This window comes from Sinohyriopsis cumingii, chromosome 4 (assembly GCF_028554795.1).
Source record: "Sinohyriopsis cumingii isolate HCF-2022 chromosome 4, ASM2855479v2, whole genome shotgun sequence".
NCBI classification, from domain to species: Eukaryota; Metazoa; Mollusca; class Bivalvia; order Unionida; family Unionidae; genus Sinohyriopsis; species Sinohyriopsis cumingii.
Genome location: NC_142964.1, coordinates 128,529,797 through 128,546,862, shown reverse-complemented (window position 1 = coordinate 128,546,862; position 17,066 = coordinate 128,529,797). Strand labels below are relative to the sequence as shown.

The following is a 17,066-nucleotide window of genomic DNA, read 5'->3' as shown; positions in this document are numbered from 1 at the left end:
CATACTAGGCACACATGACTGATTCTCAAACATGTCCATCAGAAGGGTCTGGGCTCCATTCTGACTGCTGAAATATTGTCATCAAGACAACAATATGTAACAAGTCAAGACAACAATATGTAACAAATCAAGACAATATGTAACAAATCAAGACAACAATATAACAAGACAACAATATGTAATAAATCAAGACAATAATATGTAACAAATCAAAACAACAATTTGTAACAAGACAACAATATGTAACAAATCAAGACAACAATATGTAACAAATCAAGACAATATCTAACAAATTAAGACAATATGCAACAACAAAAAAACAAAGACAGATCAAAACAATATGTAACAAATCTAGAAAATATGTAACAAAACAAGACAACAATGTGACAAGTGAAGACAACAATATGTAACAAATCAAGACAATATGTAACAAAACAAGACAATATGTAATAAATCAAGACAATATCAAACATTTTACCTAACTTCCCTTCTTTCTCCCTCTTCTGACTACTTCTACATAATAAAAGACTTATGATGCACCTTTTCAGAGTGATTTAATCCTTCCATAATCAACGAGTTTAATCAGTAATATCAGCATCATCTGTGATGTTCATCTGATTCGGTGTTAGTCCTTCTTCCCTTCCCCATCATTTCTAGTCAGCCCATAGTATTTCCAGATAATTCATTTGCAACAGGTGCCAAAATTATTAGAAGGATATTATACCTTCTCTAATCTCTGTATTCCACCAGCAAAAAACATCAGTTATCTGTTTCATTTAATGAGTTATAAAATGTAATAAGTGCTAAGTACAGCAACTACTGGCATGTCCTCATTATGAGGTATCAATTTCACCACCTCTCTAGGTCCAATTACAAATATACATGCACATTGCCTAATTTACATGAAAACTGATTTCAAAATTTAAACTGCTGAACAGTACTAGCTAATGGAAAAGAGGATGTCAAATATTCCAATACAAAAGTTATAACTATTTGAATTTACTACATTTGTAATATAATATTACGCATCAGTGAATAAAACAAACAGTAAGTTTGTTTTGTTTGCATGACTTCTCTTTCTTTAACTTCAACTGACTGCTACTTGTATTATGCAAAATGTATATGAGGTATTTTTTAAATGAAAACCCCAAGAATGTTCCAACTAGCACTAACATCTGGCAAAATGTAAATGAGGTGTTATAACGTATTCATGCAATAACAATTAAAAAAATACAGTCTATCAGCAGCATACAGGAAAACAATAAGATCACGCACCTGATGAATGGCAAGTGTGAGCATGTCCTTCAACATAGTGAAATCGGGCTTCACTATTCAAACTTTTTGTAATGCCAGCACTCTCTAAATGAGATGCAAAGACCAAATATTTCACATTTCCCTCAAGAAATATTCATAAAATACACAAGATGAAAACTGACACATAAAAGTAAAACACATGCATGTTTGCCTGTTTCTGTGTGCATCAGTATATTTTCCTGTCTATCTACCTATCTATCAATGATATCAACAGTATTTATGGGCAGTAACAAAGCATAAAAATTTACATTACTTTAGAAAACTTTGCATTCATTGCTTTCTTTGTGTTTTGTGTCTTTCAGGTACTTGAAAAAAATTATAAAGAGTACAAGCTGTTTCATATAGTTGAAAGTGTAATCTATAATAAATACTTCTTGTTTAAGTCCTAAAATTTCATTAAATTAAAATCTGCTGAACCTACAAAAAGGAAATCTAAACACAGGAATGAATGCAGAAAACAGAAACAATAAAATACAAAACAAGATGTTTTAGCTTTACACACATGCATGTACGGTGAAAAGAAAGTGTCCATCGCTGTGGAGAAAATCAACTATATTTTATTATCCAGAATTATTAACTGCAGCTATAACTTCAATCCCTTTACACTTTTACAACTCTATGGTTTGAAATGAAGCAGAAAAAAAAAGAGCAAAAAACCCACAAGTTTATTAAAATTCAACAAATAATTTATTTCCCTAAAATACAAAGTGAAAATTTAAAAGGAACACAGTACTGTGAATTAAATCATAATTAGTCCTATCAAAAGTATAGTGTATTACAAATGAATTTCAGTATTGTTTCAAATAAATTCCAATCTTAAAAGTGCTGGTGTACCAACAGCCTGGAATAGTGTTGATGTGCTGTCTTGCTGTATCACAATTATATAATCCAAAATGTCCTTGAATGAATTCACAATAATCCCAAAATAGTGATTTAGTCTGAAAATATTACTGAGCATTTTGTAATTCTGGTGAATAATTTAATTAACAAATCTGCTCAAAAGTTGAATGGAAATACAACTCAAATTGATTCCACTAAGACTGATGTTAAGATATGGAATGAGTAATTCTGCAGTAAAGAAAACTGATACAAAAAGCTAAGACACAATAATAGAACCATTATGAGGGTCATTTTCCCATCAAATCCATAAAAAGAACTTGCTTCTGGAAAATTCTTAATTTCTAGAAGAAGAAAAAAATAGACCTTGTTCTTAACATCTATAAACATGTTTACCTAAAAGTAATAATGCTCTTAAAATAGAATCTAAACTTATAGTCAAGAACTAGCTATGTAATATGTTGTTTATAAAAAAGACATTAGTCAGGTAGGCCCAGATCAGCTCCTACCCTCAATTATGGACAAAGGTCAATTACACAAAACATTAAATATACATAACATCACATACAAATTTCAATATTTTGATTTATTCTATAGAGAAATTCTTCATTTAATAAACAAGACTTACTGTGCTGTGGGAACTGCTGAGAGTGGTAAGGGTGGGCTGGTATCTGGGCCTGGGGAAACACTGGCATGAATGGGTTATTTGGTGTTGGCAGTAAAGCTGGCTTAGTGGTGGTTTTCTCCTGGTAGGTCCTATCTGCTATGCCTACCATGAGTCGCCTCCCATGAAAGATGGATTGATCCAACTCTGTCATGGCTAGTTGTGCCTGCACGATATCAGCTACTCGTGTAAATGCATAAGTACTGAAATAAAGAAGTTTCAGTTTATTTAATTTCACACTTCAAATTTTTATCAAAAGCAAGATGATCATGGCCTTCATGTCAAGCTGTCCTTTGAAAGATATGTGATGTGTTTTACACACCAAGATATATCCATTTATGACTCAACACAACTCACTGACCAAATGTACCTGAAAAAATGGCCACACAAGAAAAGGCCCAGCCTGAGATTGCTCATCTTACAGCAAAACCATCTGAAGGAGACTTTCTTTTGAAATGTCTTTCAATTTTTCATCTTGCACATTTGATGAAAACAAGTTTTCTCAAGTTTTCATGCCTTCATCCATATTTGACAACACATCATCATTTGAAAAGCTTAAATGTCAGATACTTTCCATCAGCGATAGTCAAATTTTGTAAAGTGGATTTTCGTCATAAGTTGTTTAAAGGTTTCTCAATTTGTTTTTAGTGTGTGTGCATATGTGATTTGGATCGCTACAATGTCTGCAGTGTGACAATTTATAGTGATGTCTAACACTGGGGCATCATGCTAGACATGTAGCATGATGTCCCACCCAGTCACATTATCCTGACATCAGGCTGACCAGTCCTAACACTAGCATCTTAATGCTGAGCACCAAGCGAGGTAGCTGTTAGTACCATTTTTGTAAGTCTTTGGTATGACTCAGCCAGGGATCAAATCCATGACCTACCGCATCCGAGGCGGACGCTCTAACAATTAGGCCACCAGAGCGGTCTTGTTTTTAGTAACTGATGCTATATTTGATGGCAGATTTTGGCATCATCTGAAAAAAAATTCAAAGACCTTCATGCCTTGAAGCTTTCTGTCAAATTTGGTCTAATTCTGTTGACAAGTATTTAAGGAGTCATTTTTAGTTCTATTTTCATAATCTCTGCCCAACTGATAGCAGCTCATTATCATTTCTATCAAAATGAAAGCCACCTATGCCATGATACTGTTATGTATATTTCATTTAATTTATATTTAATTTGTTTGTTTGTCAGTTTTAATTTTTTTATATTCCATTACATGCAATTGTGATGTAATTTTATTACTGGATTTGATATTTTCCAGAAATTAGTTCAGTTTTTCCAAAAACCTAATATCAGAACTTTGTATCAAATACTGACCAAGTTCCTGACCTTGATTCAGAATCAGTAGAGTTGGAGTAAACAACTTTTTTTTACATTTTTTCTTATTCATTCTTAGTGTGGGATTTATAGAGTAAAATCGAGGCTGTACTGGGAGTATGTGACTTTAGACAAGTAAATAGCCTCTACGTTGTCATTTCAAAATTCTGGTTTTACCGGAATTGCGCAGTAGAAAGATTTAATATTAATGTTTTGAGAAATTATTTATGTTGGGCCTTTAAAACACTTAGATGTCAAGGTGTTTTTTCTGTTGTAACCAGTTTGAGTTGAAGTTCTATTTTATGGAATTAATCTTTTCCCTGGGAATATTTAAGTGTTCATACAGATTTCTTGGACAATTGAACAAAGACGTTTTATTGAAATTTTTTTCAGAATTAAAAACTGGATTATTTTCTGTGGTTCAACAAAGAACTGATGACACTTCAGTACTATACTGACTACAATATATGTCATCCCCTTCCATTATGGATTTTCATCTGGACTCAACTCAAATACATTAGGACTTTACTAGGACTTCTAATTTTTCATTCTTGGATTATTCTTGGATTATTTTGGGATTTGATTCTTAAAACCGTGAGTTATTTTCCTCAATCTTGCTTTTCCAGGGAAATAAATTATTTGTTGAAAATTTTACAAAGCTTGTTGTCTTCACTCTTTTCTTGTTACTGTTTTAAAGAGCCTAAAATGTGACAATGCTTTCAATCAAATTATGTCATATTCTAACTTTAAGAAGTCACAAAAGATTTATATTTTAGCAATGACGGTCATATTTAAAAGTGATCAGAATCATTTGAACACATCTGAAAGACCTTCATACCAGAATGTTTTCCATCATATTTGGTCAAATTATGCTGAGTGGCATTTGTGAAAAAGTCATCTAAAGGTTTTTCTATTTTTGCTGCAATATTTCATGAAGGAATGTCAATAATTGAACAATCTAAAAGATCTTAAGATCAGAATGCTGTCTAATTTGGTTAAATTTATTTGATTGATTTAAATTTATGAAGAACTTGTAAGCAGCAACTTTGACTGGCAAAAAATGATCAATAATACTGCCAAGAATCAGATGGTCAATATTGTGTGATTAGTAAACACACACTGCCTGGCAGCACCAATGCGGTCTTATATTGACAATGGGACATGAAGAATATTTGTACTGCATGTTATTATTATTGTATGCACTATGTGACCATAAAATAGTGGCATGGTTCAAGTTGCCTAGTGGTTAGAGCGTCCGCCTCGGATGCAGGAGGTCGTGGGTTCGATCCCCAGGCGAGTCATACCAAAGACTTATAAAAATGGTACTATCAGCTGCCTCGCTTGGCGCTCAGCATTAAGAGGTTAGTGTTAGGACTGGTCAGCCTGGTGTCAGGATAATGTGACTGGGTGGGACATCATGCTACATGTCAGCGGCATGATGCCCCAGTGCTAGACATCACTATAAACTGTCACACTGCAGACATCGTAGCAACATGACTGAATTTTTTTTAAAGCTATGTTAAAAAGCCATCTTAAAAATCCAAATCACACACACACACAAGGACAACAGAAGAGTCTATGGAATCAACCAAGTCAAACCCACCAAGGCTATTTCCATGTCAGACTGTTCTACATATCCTTAAAGGTCAAACCAGCATTTTGTCTGCACTTCAAATACTTTTGAAATGCATTCAGAATTCATCTTGTAAATAGGTAGTGACAATTAAAATACAATAGGAATAAACATAGTCAATCTGTTCCTGAAATTCCGGTGCCATGAAATCCATTTTTATTTTGGAAAATCAGTAACAGTGTAAGTTTTCTTGACAAATTATCTGAACCCTTTCTTTTCACTTAATCTCCGGTGCCGTTTCGCATGTACTCAGTCTAACTGAAGGCTTTCTATGTATATATACAGGTTTTATACTCTTGGTATATTACACAGGTTTTATACTCTGGGTAATTGTCAGGTATTATACTCTAGGTATTTACACAAGTTTTATACTCTAGGTATTTACACAAGTTTTATACTATATGAATATATACAGGTTTTATACTAAAGGTATGTGTGTATATATATATATATATATATATATATATATATATATATATATATATATATATATATCTCTACATACACACAGAGGTTTTATAATATAGGTATAAAATACAGGTTTAATACTCTACGCATATAATACAAGTTTTATACTATAGGTATATTATACATTCGGGTTTTATAATATAGGTATATAATACAGGTTTTATACTCTAGGTATATTATGCAGATTTTATATTCTAGGTATACAATACAGGTTTTATACTATAGGTATATAATACAAGTTTCATACTAATTAATATATACAGGTTTTATACTCTAGGTATATAATACAAGTTTTATACTAAAGGTATATAATGTAAGTTTTATACTATAGGTATATAATACAAGTTTCATACTAATTAATATATACAGGTTTTATACTCTAGGTATATAATACAAGTTTTATACTAAAGATTATATAAGTTTTATAATAGAGGTATATAAAACAGGTTTTATATTCTAGGTATATTATACACGTTTTACACTCTATGTATATATATACAGGTTTAATACATGTGAAACAACATGACATGTACCAGTCAAAGAATCTGGTGATGAAGTTATTTTCTTATTACCAGTGTCCACAAAGAAAACTCCCATTAGAATTTCATAATACAAGATGTTTAATCTTTGACTGAATTTTGCCAATTCATCATGGAATTGTCCTTAAAAATTCTTAATAATTTTGCCAAACTTGAATATATTGGCATCTCGGCATTCCTCATTTGCTTTTACCAAAGTTGGGTTTTCCAGTTTTGAGAGTATTAATATGCTGAAATCCTAAAATTCATAAAATGCAAATGATGATAATGATTTTTACCATAAATATAAATTAAATTGCAACTGCAATAAATGTAAAAATACAGTTGCAGAGTATCTGTCACAAAATCTTGCTTGTTATTTCATTTCATTCAAATAATGCAGCCATCAGTGATGTCACCAAATCAGATGCAGTTGCTAATGTATGCATTGGCAAGAACAGTGTTATGGCTTGCAAAGGATGAAAAGCTGTCTGTCAGTGTAAAGGATCTGACCCTGGGTATCATACGAATGAGTTTTTGCACATGGAAACCTGGCAGCTACATCAAAATAAAGGAGTTTTCTAATACATCCATGAACTGCATTTCTTATTCATTCCATATTTGTCATTCATTCTATATTTATCATTCATCATTTATCTGTCAGCATCTGCACTATTTTCTTTTTCTTTTAAAAAAAATTCATTCATTTTGTTTGCATTCATTCTACATTCAATCTTTTACATTTTTACTTCATTGGTAAAATTAACCATTTCGGGGTACATGTATGCATGATACAGGGATATGTGCCATGCCAACAACAATGTTCCCGAGGAATTCTACCATGCAGGAAGATTCACTTTATCAATTACTTTCTAGGGACTGATGAATTACTGATAACAAAGATGACTTTGTAGGGACTGATAAATTACTGATGACAAAGATGACTTTGTAGGGACTGATGAATTACTGATGACATGATTACTTGGTAGGGACTGATGAATTACTGATGACAAAGACAACTTTGCAGGGACTGATGAATTACTGATGACAAAATTACTTTGTAGGGACTGATGAATTACTGATGACAAAGACAACTTTGTAGGGACTAATGAACTACTATGACAATATTACTTAGCAGGGACAGGAATTACGATGACAAAGATGACTTTGTAGGGACTGATGCATTACTGATGACCATATTACTTTGTAGGGAATAATGCATTACTGATGACAAGATTACTTTGTAGGAACTGATGCATTAATGATGACAAGATTACTTTGCAGGGACTGATGCATTAATGATGACAAGATTACTTTGCAGGGACTGATGCATTATTGATGACATGATTACTTTGTAGGGACTGATGCATTACTGATAACAAGATTACTTTGTAGGGATTAATGCATCAATGCTGACAAGATTACTTTGTAGGGACTGATGCATTATTGATAAGATTACTTTGTAGAGCTGATGAACTACTAATGACAAGATTACTTTGCATGGACTGAGTCGTTACTGACGACAAGATGATTTTGTAGGGACTGATGCATTACTTATGACAAGATTACTTTGTAGAGACTGATGCATTACTGATAACAAGATTACTTTCTAGAGACTGATGCATTACTATTGACATGATTACTTTGTAGGGACTGAGTCACTACTGATGCCAAGATGACTTTGTAGGGACTGATGCATTACTTATGACAAGATTACTCTGTAGGGACTGATGCATTACTGATAACAAAATGACTTTGTAGGGATTGATGCATTACTGATGACAAGATTACTTTGTAGGGACTAATAATGCATTACTGATGATTACTTTGTATCGACCAATGCACTTATGACAAGATTTATTTGTAGGGACTGATGCATTACTAATGACAAGATTACTTTGTAGGGACTGATGCTGTTGTTGTTTTTGTTGTGGGGTTTAACACCATTTTTCAGCACGATAGGCTATACATGGCGGCCAGTATTAATGGTGGAGAAAGAACCCGGAAAACCCCAGAAAGAACCACTGACCCACGAGAAGCTACTGGCAAGCTTTCTCACATGCCCACATTGGCTGAATCTTAGACTCGAACCGCCGCAGACAGAGGTGAGATGGCAGTGATCCGTAACGAAGAGTGCTTTAGACCACTCGGACACTCGGGGCCCCAAGGACTGACGCATTACTGATGACAAGATTACTTAGTAGGGACTAATGCATTACTAATGACAAGATTACTTTGTAGGGACTAATAATGCATTACTGATGACAAGATTACTTTGTAGGGATTGATGAATTACTGATGACAACTTTGCAGGGACAGATGCACTTATGACGATTTCTTTGTAGGGACTGATGCATTACTAATGACAAAATTAATTTGTAGGGACTGATGCATTTACTAATGACAAGATTACTTTGTAGATACTAATGCATTACTAACTGACAAAATTACTTTGTAGAGACTGATGCATTACTGACAACAAGATTACTATGTATGTGCATTACTGACTGACACAATTTCCTGGCATCCAAAATAAGCCAATCTTTTCTGTCTTTTTAACGACTGAGTATTGAAGCTATCTCTAATATTCTAGAGAATGTTCTGGAAGACCTTACACATACATGCCAACCCCTGGTGAGGAAAAAGTGTAATCCAAGTGGACAAAAAGAGCAATCAGAGTAGAAAAAGAGCAATCCACATATAACATAATAAAATTCAATGAGCATATGTACAAAATGATTTATTTACCCCTTCTTTTAACATCAATTACTGCTTCAAATCTTCATATATAGCACTTTGAGCTTTAAAAAGCAACAGTCTCTCATACTGCATTTCAAAACACTTTGTACCAGCTGAGATTATGTTTTGCACACCAGTAGAGAACCATATGCTGGGTTACAGAGCCTTGATCTGAATTCAGTTTTACTTTTGTTAACAATACTGAACAATCTCTCACTGTCAGCATTAGAATGGTAAAGAACCAATATTCCTTTCATAGCCTGACAAAGAAGTGGAAATATATATCTTCCAGTTATTGGCTCTTTAAGCTGGGAAATAAGGTGTCACTGCACATCAATCTGCCCGCATGAAATACATTGTCAGATAGAATGCCAACTTGATGCTTCAGGGATTCTCCTTCTAATTTATCAGCAGCCTTTCCTGCAGCAAGGTGTATCATATGACAGGGACAACCTGATATGTACACTGATGGAGATATTTTTCAAAATACAGAATGCAACTTCTTTATGTAATCCAGTCATCATTGATGCATTATCAGCTGAAAACCCCACACAGTTCTGCCAACTTATGTTTATTCAAATCATTATCAAGCAAATAAAAAATGTTTTTTCCAGTGGAATCTACTGTTAATTCTGGTGATGAAAGAAAATCACTCTGACTTTGCCCTTTCCACTGTCAGTCTCTTACACAGACTGGGTACAAGGTTTTGTCATCCGTTTGAACAAAGGACCAATGTAGTCTTCTACTGCTAGGGGTAGTCTGTGTTCAACTAAGAACTCAGTAAATAATGTCTCTGCATTTATTAGTTCTGCTTTTAAAAAGAAGGTACAAGTTACCTTAGTATTGGAGTTTGTAAAACGAGCTAATTCAAGGTTTCTTTCTTTTACCATCATGACCAATACTAAAATCCTTTCCACACAGCCCTGAAGTGGGCATGAAGCTGCCCTAGAATGGAACACTGTATGGTGTAATTCATGTATTCATCTTTGAATCGATTTTTTGTCTTTTTCTAATCCATATGTGAAATTATTTGAAAAACATTTTTGCTCTAACACACACATCTACTAGAATAAATCTGACTTGAAATTTAGCACCAAATACCTACAGACTGGTTCTGTATCAGATATGAATTTGAACAAAAAAATCTACAAGGAAAGAGTACAAATTAGAAAATCAGTCTGTTCTCTCCTAACTAAGCCATACAGCTGCTATAAATAGAAACCAAGGTCAAAAGTTTGAAAGTAAAACCAGCATGTTTCTTGGAAAGAGGGCAGCTGCTATAAATAGAACATAATACTATTATGAAAGTGCATGCAAGGTCGGAGCAGCAAACCCTTAGGTTGTAGTTATGTAGAAGCGGTCTTTTCTAGAATACAGTCTGAAAGATTAATGGGATGCTAATAAAAATAAGAAAACAAATTATAAATTTTTTGGGGAGGGGGACATACCGAAAACACGTAATCCGAATATGTTTACATATAAGGCGTAATTTCGTGGAAAAAAGCGTAATGATTACGCCAAAAGCATAATGGTTGGCATGTACGCTTATACTATACTGGCAGCTTCCATGTCACAATTGTAAAAACTCTTTTGATGGTAGTATTTTTTTAAAAGGCAAAGTATTTGTATTTGAACAATTGATTAAAAAGCATTCAAGTCATTAAGAAAGACAACCACGGATCTGCTCATATTTGGTATACAAATCTATTTATCACATGACTATTGTGATATTTATGTTAATACATTCATGTCATAATTTTCAAATATTTAATAAGTGTAATAACAATAATGAGGACTTTGTACAGCGCCTAATTTTTAGAAGCTCTAAGCGCTTTACAACATTAGGCAACACCTGTAAGATAAAAAACATATAATAAAATTACTACAAAAACAAACACCATGAAATTAGAAAAACATTAAAAATTAATATAAAAAAACATGCTGAGAATATTTCAGGTAGGAAACATTATTAGGTCTTTAAGTTTGTTCTTGCAGTCAAAATAAGTGAGTTTTGAGAGCCCTCTTGAATGTGATCACTGTGTCTTTGTGTCTAAGTTCAGTGGGCAATTCATTACACGTTGCTCGGCCATGGTATGCAAAAGAACACTGTCCATATGACTTTGTTTTCATAGTGGGAATAATGAGTATACGATTGTCAGAAGATGAGCGTAAGTATTTTGCTGGTGTGTACACATGGGTGAGGTCGGATAGGCATGTTGGACTAGAGTCTGACAGTGAAACGTAGCACAGAGAACAAATTTTGTGTTTGATTCTTGATAAAATGGATAGCCAGTATAGGGTACAGAGCAGCGGGGAGGTGTGCTCTGATCGTGGTGCTCTAAGTATGATCCGAGCAGCTGTGTTTTGAACTTTTTGAACTTTCTGGAGTAGATATTGAGATGAACCAGACAGTAATAACACCTAATGACAATTCAAATGGCATCATAACATTAAATAAAGGAAAGGTGTGTCGACCAAGGCATCCAAAGGTGTTTCAAAAAAAATTTATTACACCATTCTGATGTTTGGTCAAATAAAATAAGTATTTTTTGTCATAAGGTAAATAGAATCTTACATTTGTGCTTATTCAAATGAAATTTATGAAACTCCTCAAATAATTTAAATCATCTGCTTGCCAAAAAATAAAAACTATTTTACTCATTTCAACAACAAAAAATTCTCATTCAATTTCATTAAAATCAGACCTCCACTGTCCTAAATAAAAATCTATATATATATCATGCAATAGGTCTATAAAAAGGAAGCAAACAAATATATCATGTTACCTTCTGTTTGTAGTAGCTGTATTCATGATAAATATTTCCTTTGCACCAAATTTTTTAAACAGCTGCATCAGCTCACCCTGAAAATTAAGTCAAAAATCAACTTTGATAAAAATAAATAATACTAAGGCATTAACTTAAATTTTCATATTTGAGACAGAACAGAGATAAATCATGTTTGTGAACACCATGCCGTTTGACACAGATATTATGGTGTGAAAAAAAATTAGAAATGTATGCTAGAAGAGGAAATGCTAAATGTGTGAATGAATGTGGCTCAATGTGTGTTCAGTGAGAATTGAGGAATATCAATCAAACAATATAGGTGAACACAATGTCAAAGATATTCCAGTAATCTAATTTATCCTTCTATTCTTCAAGAAATTAAGCTGAGACAATTAACATAAATACTCCTTACAACACAAGGGACATTCAACGGTTTACAAAGAGAAAACAGCTGTTCATAGTATAAGACTAAATATTTTGCTTCAACTTCAAGCCCAACTGCAAACTGCACAGACCCAGATCTGCCATCATGTAATGCACTGGCAGCTCAAGGTCTATGCAGTTTGTTAGGAGTAATAAGTAGAATAAAGAAAACATGTTTGCTTTTATATTCAACTTGTAAGCAAGAATATGTGGTACATTGGATTCTTACCAAAAGCAATCTAGTTCCACCTTTCATTGAAATCTTTCTGATACAGTATGGAGCACCACTTTTTCTTTAGTGACCCATACTGCCGTCTCTTAAGCCTGATAGGGTGTGTAAAGTCCTAATTATTATAACACTGAAATCCCAATTAGCAATATGTCTCACCTGCTCTGATATCTGCTACTGAGATATGTTTCACTTTCAAATGGCCTTGATCCTGACCGAGGGTCAATGAAGGAATAAGAAAGCATAAATATGAAAGGGCAGTGCTTATTGATTCTAGCCCAAACATGACAGCTATTTATTCCAGGGTTCAAGACTTGTAACCATAAAAAAAAAAATCTAAACTGAAAATTTTAAAATTAAAAATAACACTGACCTTGTCTAGGGGTCAGAAAGAAGGTTGGAATATTTAGTTTAAAAGGCCAAAGCACACTGATTTTATAATGGAAATTAGGTCAATAACTCTTTCTTGGTTTCGGACCTGTAACTGGACAGATAAAATTTAACAATGATTTCTAATTAACTCTGACCTTTCAAAGAGCACAGGTTTCAGATTCTACAGCCCAAGTATTACCAGTTTCACTTCAAAGGTTTGGGACCTATGACCATATAGGAAAACATTCATAAAAAATGGCCTTAAACTTGCCTGAGGTTAAATGGACAGTTGCAGTACATGGATAGGAAAGGCATAACTACTTGATTCTACACCCCAAGTATGACCTCTCTCCCTCCAAAGGGGCATAGATTTATAATTCTACACCCCAAGTATGACCTCTCTCCCTCCAAAGGGGCATAGATTTATAATTCTACACCCCAAGTATGACCTCTCTCCCTCTAAAGGGGCATAGATTTATAATTCTACACCCCAAGTATGACCTCTCTCCCTCCAAAGGGGCATAGATTTATAATTCTACACCCCAAGTATGACCTCTCTCCCTCCAAAGGGGCATAGATTTATAATTCTACACCCCAAGTATGACCTCTCTCCCTCCAAAGGGGCATAGATTTATAATTCTACACCCCAAGTACGACCTCTATCCCTCCAAAGGGGCATAGATTTATAATTCTACACCCCAAGTATGACCTCTCTCCCTCCAAAGGGGCACAGATTTATAATTCTACACCCCAAGTATGACCTCTATCCCTCCAAAGGGTCACAGATTTATAATTCTACACCCCAAGTATGACCTCTCTCCCTCCAAAGGGGCATAGATTTATAATTCTACACCCCAAGTATGACCTCTCTCCCTCCAAAGGGGCATAGATTTATAATTCTACACCCCAAGTATGACCTCTCTCCCTCCAAAGGGGCATAGATTTATAATTCTACACCCCAAGTATGACCTCTCTCCCTCCAAAGATTTATAATTCTACAGCTCAAGCATGCTCAAGAGTTTGGGGTATTAAGAACAAAGAGAAAAAACAGTTGACAAAAATTTAACTAAGTTTTAAAATAACCATGACCTTGCCTGATAGTAGGGTACATGAATATGAAACGACAGAGCTTTCTGATTACACAGTCCAAGTATGACAGCTATCCCTCTTTGTGTTTGGGTCTCATCACCGTGCTAAAAATTATTAACCAGAACTGCAGCCAAGAATTTAAAATGAACATGCACTGGAGATAGCTTAGGGGTTTTATTGTTAGTTTCAATGGCACTTTTAACACATTATTGCCAATATCATGCCAAGGAAATTGTAGTTAAGTGCCTTTACAAATGATTCTTCCCAGAAACCAAACTAGGTTGTCTGCTTCAGAGATAAAGGAACAGTGAGGATGCATAGAGTTGAAAGGGCATTGCTTACCACTGGTCTAGTAAGATCTTTGGCATGACTCAGCCAGGGTTTGAACCCACAACCTACCGCATCTGAGGCAGACACTCTGACCACTTAGGCCACCAGAACAGTCCCTCAGTTATTTAAAAGCTGCCAACACCATCATTAGAATATGTCCCCTATGTATCTATTATGTTAAACCTGGCAACCTGCATCATCAGAATGAGTATCCCCTATGTCTCTGGTATTCAAAAGCAGGTGAGACAATGCAATGAAAACATTTGTATCAAAACAGTCACATAAAGTTATCATAACAAATTTTACTGGTCCCTTAGAGGTTGCAATATGCAGTTTCCACTGAATATTTTCATATAATTTGCACACATTAGGGTTTGCAATATTTTGTTTCTACTGCATAAATCACACACACACACACACACATCGAGCTGTGAGAAGAGCACAAAACTCACATGCACATATACTGTTTACTAAAACTAATACTGTACCAATGATGACATTGACATCAGGGGTATAGCACTTTAGTGCAGGTGAGCTAAAACTGTCATGTAAAATGTTTTTCTACTACCTCAGATGTTCCATAGGGAAAATTTCCAATTAGCATCTGAACCCCATTCTCTCTAGCCTTGTGTCTGTTTGAAGTCTGTTCTGTCTCTGTCAATTCAAGTTCTGGCATATCATCAGTCTCATTATCATCAAGTATGTGTTCCAGAGGTGGCATGTCATCATCGTTACTCAATGTAACTCCCCGTTTTCCTCCTTGCCCTGTACGTACAGTGAGATTTGCCAGTTTGTCTATGATGCCAAGCCTTGCATCATTATTCAACGAAACGCTCGCTAATTTATCTGTTTGATGTCTTCTACCTAACACATCTTCAGCTAAAGAAATAAAGAAAACAAAAAAAGATCTTCAGTGTCATTAGAAACTGGTGTAAAGACTATACTAATAACATCTATATTGTTTTTCCTTTTGAAAATAAGGTGAATAGTTTTTTCAACTTTGTTGTTGTTGTTGTTGTTGTAGGGTTTAACACCCTTTTTCAGCACACAATAGGCTATACATGGCGGCCAGTATTAATGGTGGAGCAAGAATCCGGGAAAGCCCCGGAAAGAACCACCGACCCTCGAGAAGCTACTGGCAAGCTTTCTCACATACCCACATTGGCTGAATCCGAGACTCGAACCCACGCAGACAGAGGTGAGATGGCAGTGATCCGTAACAGAGAGCGCTTTAGACCACTCGGCCACTCGGGGCCCCCTTGTCAACTTTGTCCAACAAAAATATGTGAGGACTTGATCTTGTTCTCATGGTGCAAGTCAACTGTTAACAACAATAAAACTAAGCAACACGTAACATTTGAGTATATTCAAAAAAAGCAAATGTTTACTTAATTTAGTGTAACTGCTCCACTACCTCTCAAATCCAGGAAGCCTAGAAGATGAAATTTCACCTTACTACCTATATTCCATAAAATAAATAGAAAGAAACTCTTCCCAATCCTTCCATTTACCTCCCCTCACCACCACCAGGTGTCCAACAATTTTTTTTACCAGCTTTGCTGGCGCAATAACTCAACGGAGATGCTGGTGAGGTGTGCGCGGTTTGAATGTGATCAGGTTAAGTATTTTAGGAGAAACACTTTACCAAAAACTTTGCCTTTTCTTTTGACTACATTTCCAAATCACATCAACTTTAGGAGAATAGCCAAAAGAGGAGGCAATGCTGGGCCTCTTAACTCTATCATGGTCACTCTCAAAGGCAAATGGATTCTTGGCTGCCAAAATGTAAACCGCACTCCTAATATCAAAACAGCACAAATGAAGGTCACCTAAAATACAATAATAATAATAATAAAAATAACTTTCTTTTAAAAGGAAGAAGCAATTAGTTGCATGGAACTAATCCGCACTGTGGCTCTCAATTATATGCATAATTGGCATTCTGCTCCAAATTAGTTACTCCAAATACACATCTCCCTCAATAACTTGTGCACAATGGGGTCCAAAAACATAGACTGCACTATTAGCGAGGGCACAAGTTACCAAGTGACCTCCCAAAATAATCCATTTGACATCCCGAACCGGTGGTTGGGGTTGGGGTAGGAACTGGGCTGTTTTTATGATCATGTCAGGAATAACTGTCAATAAAGTGCTTTTTCTGATGAAGTTGTTTGTTATTCTGTATAAATTACATTTATTTTCAAAATGTCCAACATCTGAAAGACCATTACATTATTCAAAGTGTTTTCAACAACATTCACATGTACGTGAAACATTTGAGAATTACATCACTGCTTTTTGTTTTGTTGATCAGTCTGGTTCCCAGATTG

The 17,066-nt window shown here is 34.8% G+C and overlaps 1 protein-coding gene across 2 annotated transcripts in view; it reads right to left on the bottom strand.

The window, feature by feature from the left end:
- LOC149802081 (uncharacterized) overlaps positions 1 to 17,066 on the bottom strand; it is a 91,011-nt gene that overhangs the window by 30,310 nt on the left and 43,635 nt on the right. Inside the window, exons 10-13 of one of the 2 annotated variants that reach the window (XM_089956479.1) lie at positions 15,305 to 15,615; positions 12,291 to 12,367; positions 2,780 to 3,018; positions 1,276 to 1,359 (exon numbers count right to left, since the gene is read on the bottom strand). In XM_089956479.1, coding sequence (XP_089812605.1) covers positions 1,276 to 1,359; positions 2,780 to 3,018; positions 12,291 to 12,367; positions 15,305 to 15,615 — 711 coding nt within the window. The remainder of the gene's footprint in view (positions 1 to 1,275; positions 1,360 to 2,779; positions 3,019 to 12,290; positions 12,368 to 15,304; positions 15,616 to 17,066) is intronic. The other variant, XM_089956480.1, reaches the window with a different exon arrangement.